Source organism: Carassius gibelio, chromosome B21 (assembly GCF_023724105.1).
Source record: "Carassius gibelio isolate Cgi1373 ecotype wild population from Czech Republic chromosome B21, carGib1.2-hapl.c, whole genome shotgun sequence".
NCBI lineage: Eukaryota > Metazoa > Chordata > Actinopteri > Cypriniformes > Cyprinidae > Carassius > Carassius gibelio.
The window spans coordinates 11674937-11677457 of record NC_068416.1 but is presented as its reverse complement, the minus strand read 5'-3'; the positions used below and the strand labels follow the sequence as shown (position 1 = coordinate 11677457).

Genomic DNA, 2521 nt, shown 5'->3' with positions numbered 1-2521 from the left:
ATTATTTAGCATGAAATTAAACAAATATTATCAGAGACCACCACTTTATAAATATTCTGAAGAAGAATAAAAAGACATAACATGATAAAAAACTACATGAAAAGTCAAGATTTTGATATTCAGTTAAAATAAACAGCTTCCAATACAAGTACTACTTATTTTTATTGTAAAATATTAGCAAATATATTTATTATAAACAAACAAAATATAATAATAATTGATTAAGGATTCACTTTTTTTCTACACCAAATATTTACTAATTTCTGTCTTATTTCTTTGGTTTGTAAACCATATACTAAAGGATTTAGTCCTGGTGGTACAATATTGAACATACTAGCTAGTTTCCTGCTTTCAGAGTATTCAGGAAAACGATGAAGAAAAATAAAACTAGCACTAGAAACAAGCATGATTAAATAAACAGCTATGTGAGTGCTACACGTTTTTATGGCTTTACTGTTCAGTGATTTGTTTTTGCTGGTTATGCATACAGAAGCAATCTTGCCATATGTTATAAATACAGACCCAAGTGAAAAGGTAAAAACAATCACAGTATAAAATATTCCGAAGATATTATTAACAACCACATTTTCACAGGACAGTTTAAACAGTGAGGCATTGTCGCAGAAAGGGTTTTCAATTTTGGATCTGCAGCGAGAGAGGCGTATAGTGAGACCTAACAAAATTGAAACCATGAATAATGACAGCCCCCAGGCTGATGCTGATAGTTTAACCACCATTTTATTGGTCATTATAGCTGTGTATCGCAGAGGATTACATATAGCCACATATCTGTCAAAGGCCATGATCATCAGCACATAATGGCATGCTACTGCACAAACATGTACAAAATAAGCTTGAACAACACACTCTGCATATGTCATATATCGCTCTGAAGTTTCTCTGATAATGTCATGCATTATGCGTGGTAAAATGACAGTGGTCCCCATCATATCATTCAGTGGTAAGTTACAGAACAGAAAGTGCATAGGATGATGTAGGTTCTTCTCTGTTGAGATCAGAATTATGAGTCCAATGTTGGAAACCATAATAAAGACATAAGACAGCAGAAGCAGGATGAAAACAGGATAGGAAGATTGAGGTATAACTGTAAGTCCCTCCATGAGAAGAATGCTGTTTATGAAAGTCAGGTTGTCCATTGGCTAACCTGCAAAACTGTTTATATAAAGTAACATACAGACAACGTCATTAATAACGTCATTTGGTACTACTGCATTCCACTATGAGGAAAATACATATAGCATGTTTCAGATATTTATGAGTACTTGATATAAATAGAATATAAATAGTTGAATGACATTTCACCTTCAGTTAAATTATTATGTCTGTATAATCTATATACATGGTTCATAAATGCAAATCTTGTCATCTGAATATTTCCATAGTGCAACACACCATAATCATGAATTGTTTTATCACTACATATCAAAAATAAAAAAGTGCAACAAAAATACAGGCCTTTTGCTTGTCTAATAAACCGACACTTACTCAACACGCTGTTTTTACCAAGACAGATGACAATCAGGTTGCTAGATGTTCAGTGAAGAATTGTTTACTTGCCCTTAGCTTTTATTTTGTGGTTCAGTGCTGTTTCTGTGACGTTGCCATCATCCTAGAGGGCAAACCATCTCCGGTCGTAAATTATTTCCCTGAGAGTACATGTGGAAAGTAACTAATTACAAATACGTTCGTTACAGTACTTGAGTATATAATATATAAATATATATTTTTATTTTATTTTTTTTGTATATAATTGTATCAATTGTGGAACTTTAACTTGAGTAGAATAAAACTGAAGTACTCCAATTCTCTTTTTTTTCTTTGAAAAATAAATGTTAAGACAAAGGAAGTGCCGATGGAGAAACAGTGTGAGCTGGCTTTGTAACTGTCACCTACTGTCACAGTTATGTTCATACCAGGCATTAACGGGACACATGCTCACACTGTATTGAATAAAAACAAGAAGTAGTAGAGTAAGCGCTAGGTTTTGTTTGAAGCTGCTTCATGGTTGCCTGTGATCTACATCTTAATCCTGTTTGAGAAACCTTTATGTTTCCTGCTCAAATGTAAGTTTAATGCTTATTGATTCCTTCCACTGCTTTGGTGAACTTAAATGGACCTTGCTTAGTTTAATTAGTTTATTTTATGTTTTCTTTTGTAGAGGATTATTTTAGTGGTGGGCAGCATAGATAAAATATATGTAGACGCCTCATAGATTGACACTGCCTATTGGAGCTAATGTATCAGTGCGGCTGCCTTCTTGGATTGGTCCCCAATGTGCCCCCCCCTGCATTTATTTCTACTGAGGAAGGTGTATCCCCAACTACAATGATCATAACTTCCTGAATTTTTACCGGATTTTCACACGGTTTGTTTACTTACAAACGGCAGAGATTTGTCACACATTGAAAAATACTGCTTTTTTTCTAAAAGACTAGAATTCTAAAATGTGTATTATGCTCTTTAACAAAACATATGTTAAGCTATGGCATATTGATAAATG

The 2521-nt window shown here is 33.6% G+C and overlaps 1 protein-coding gene across 1 annotated transcript; it reads right to left on the bottom strand.

Annotated features, from left to right (window-relative positions):
• Positions 1 to 221: 221 nt before the first annotated feature.
• On the bottom strand, positions 222 to 1157 carry LOC127986543 (olfactory receptor 146-like). Its single transcript, XM_052588819.1, has one exon. The coding sequence runs from the start codon at positions 1155 to 1157 to the stop codon at positions 222 to 224; it is 936 nt and encodes a 311-aa protein (XP_052444779.1).
• Positions 1158 to 2521: the final 1364 nt, after the last annotated feature.

Excerpts from the sequence above, each read along its gene's own strand:
- LOC127986543 (XM_052588819.1), bottom strand. The coding sequence starts at position 1,157 with ATGGACAACCTGACTTTCATAAACAGCATTCTTCTCATGGAGGGACTT.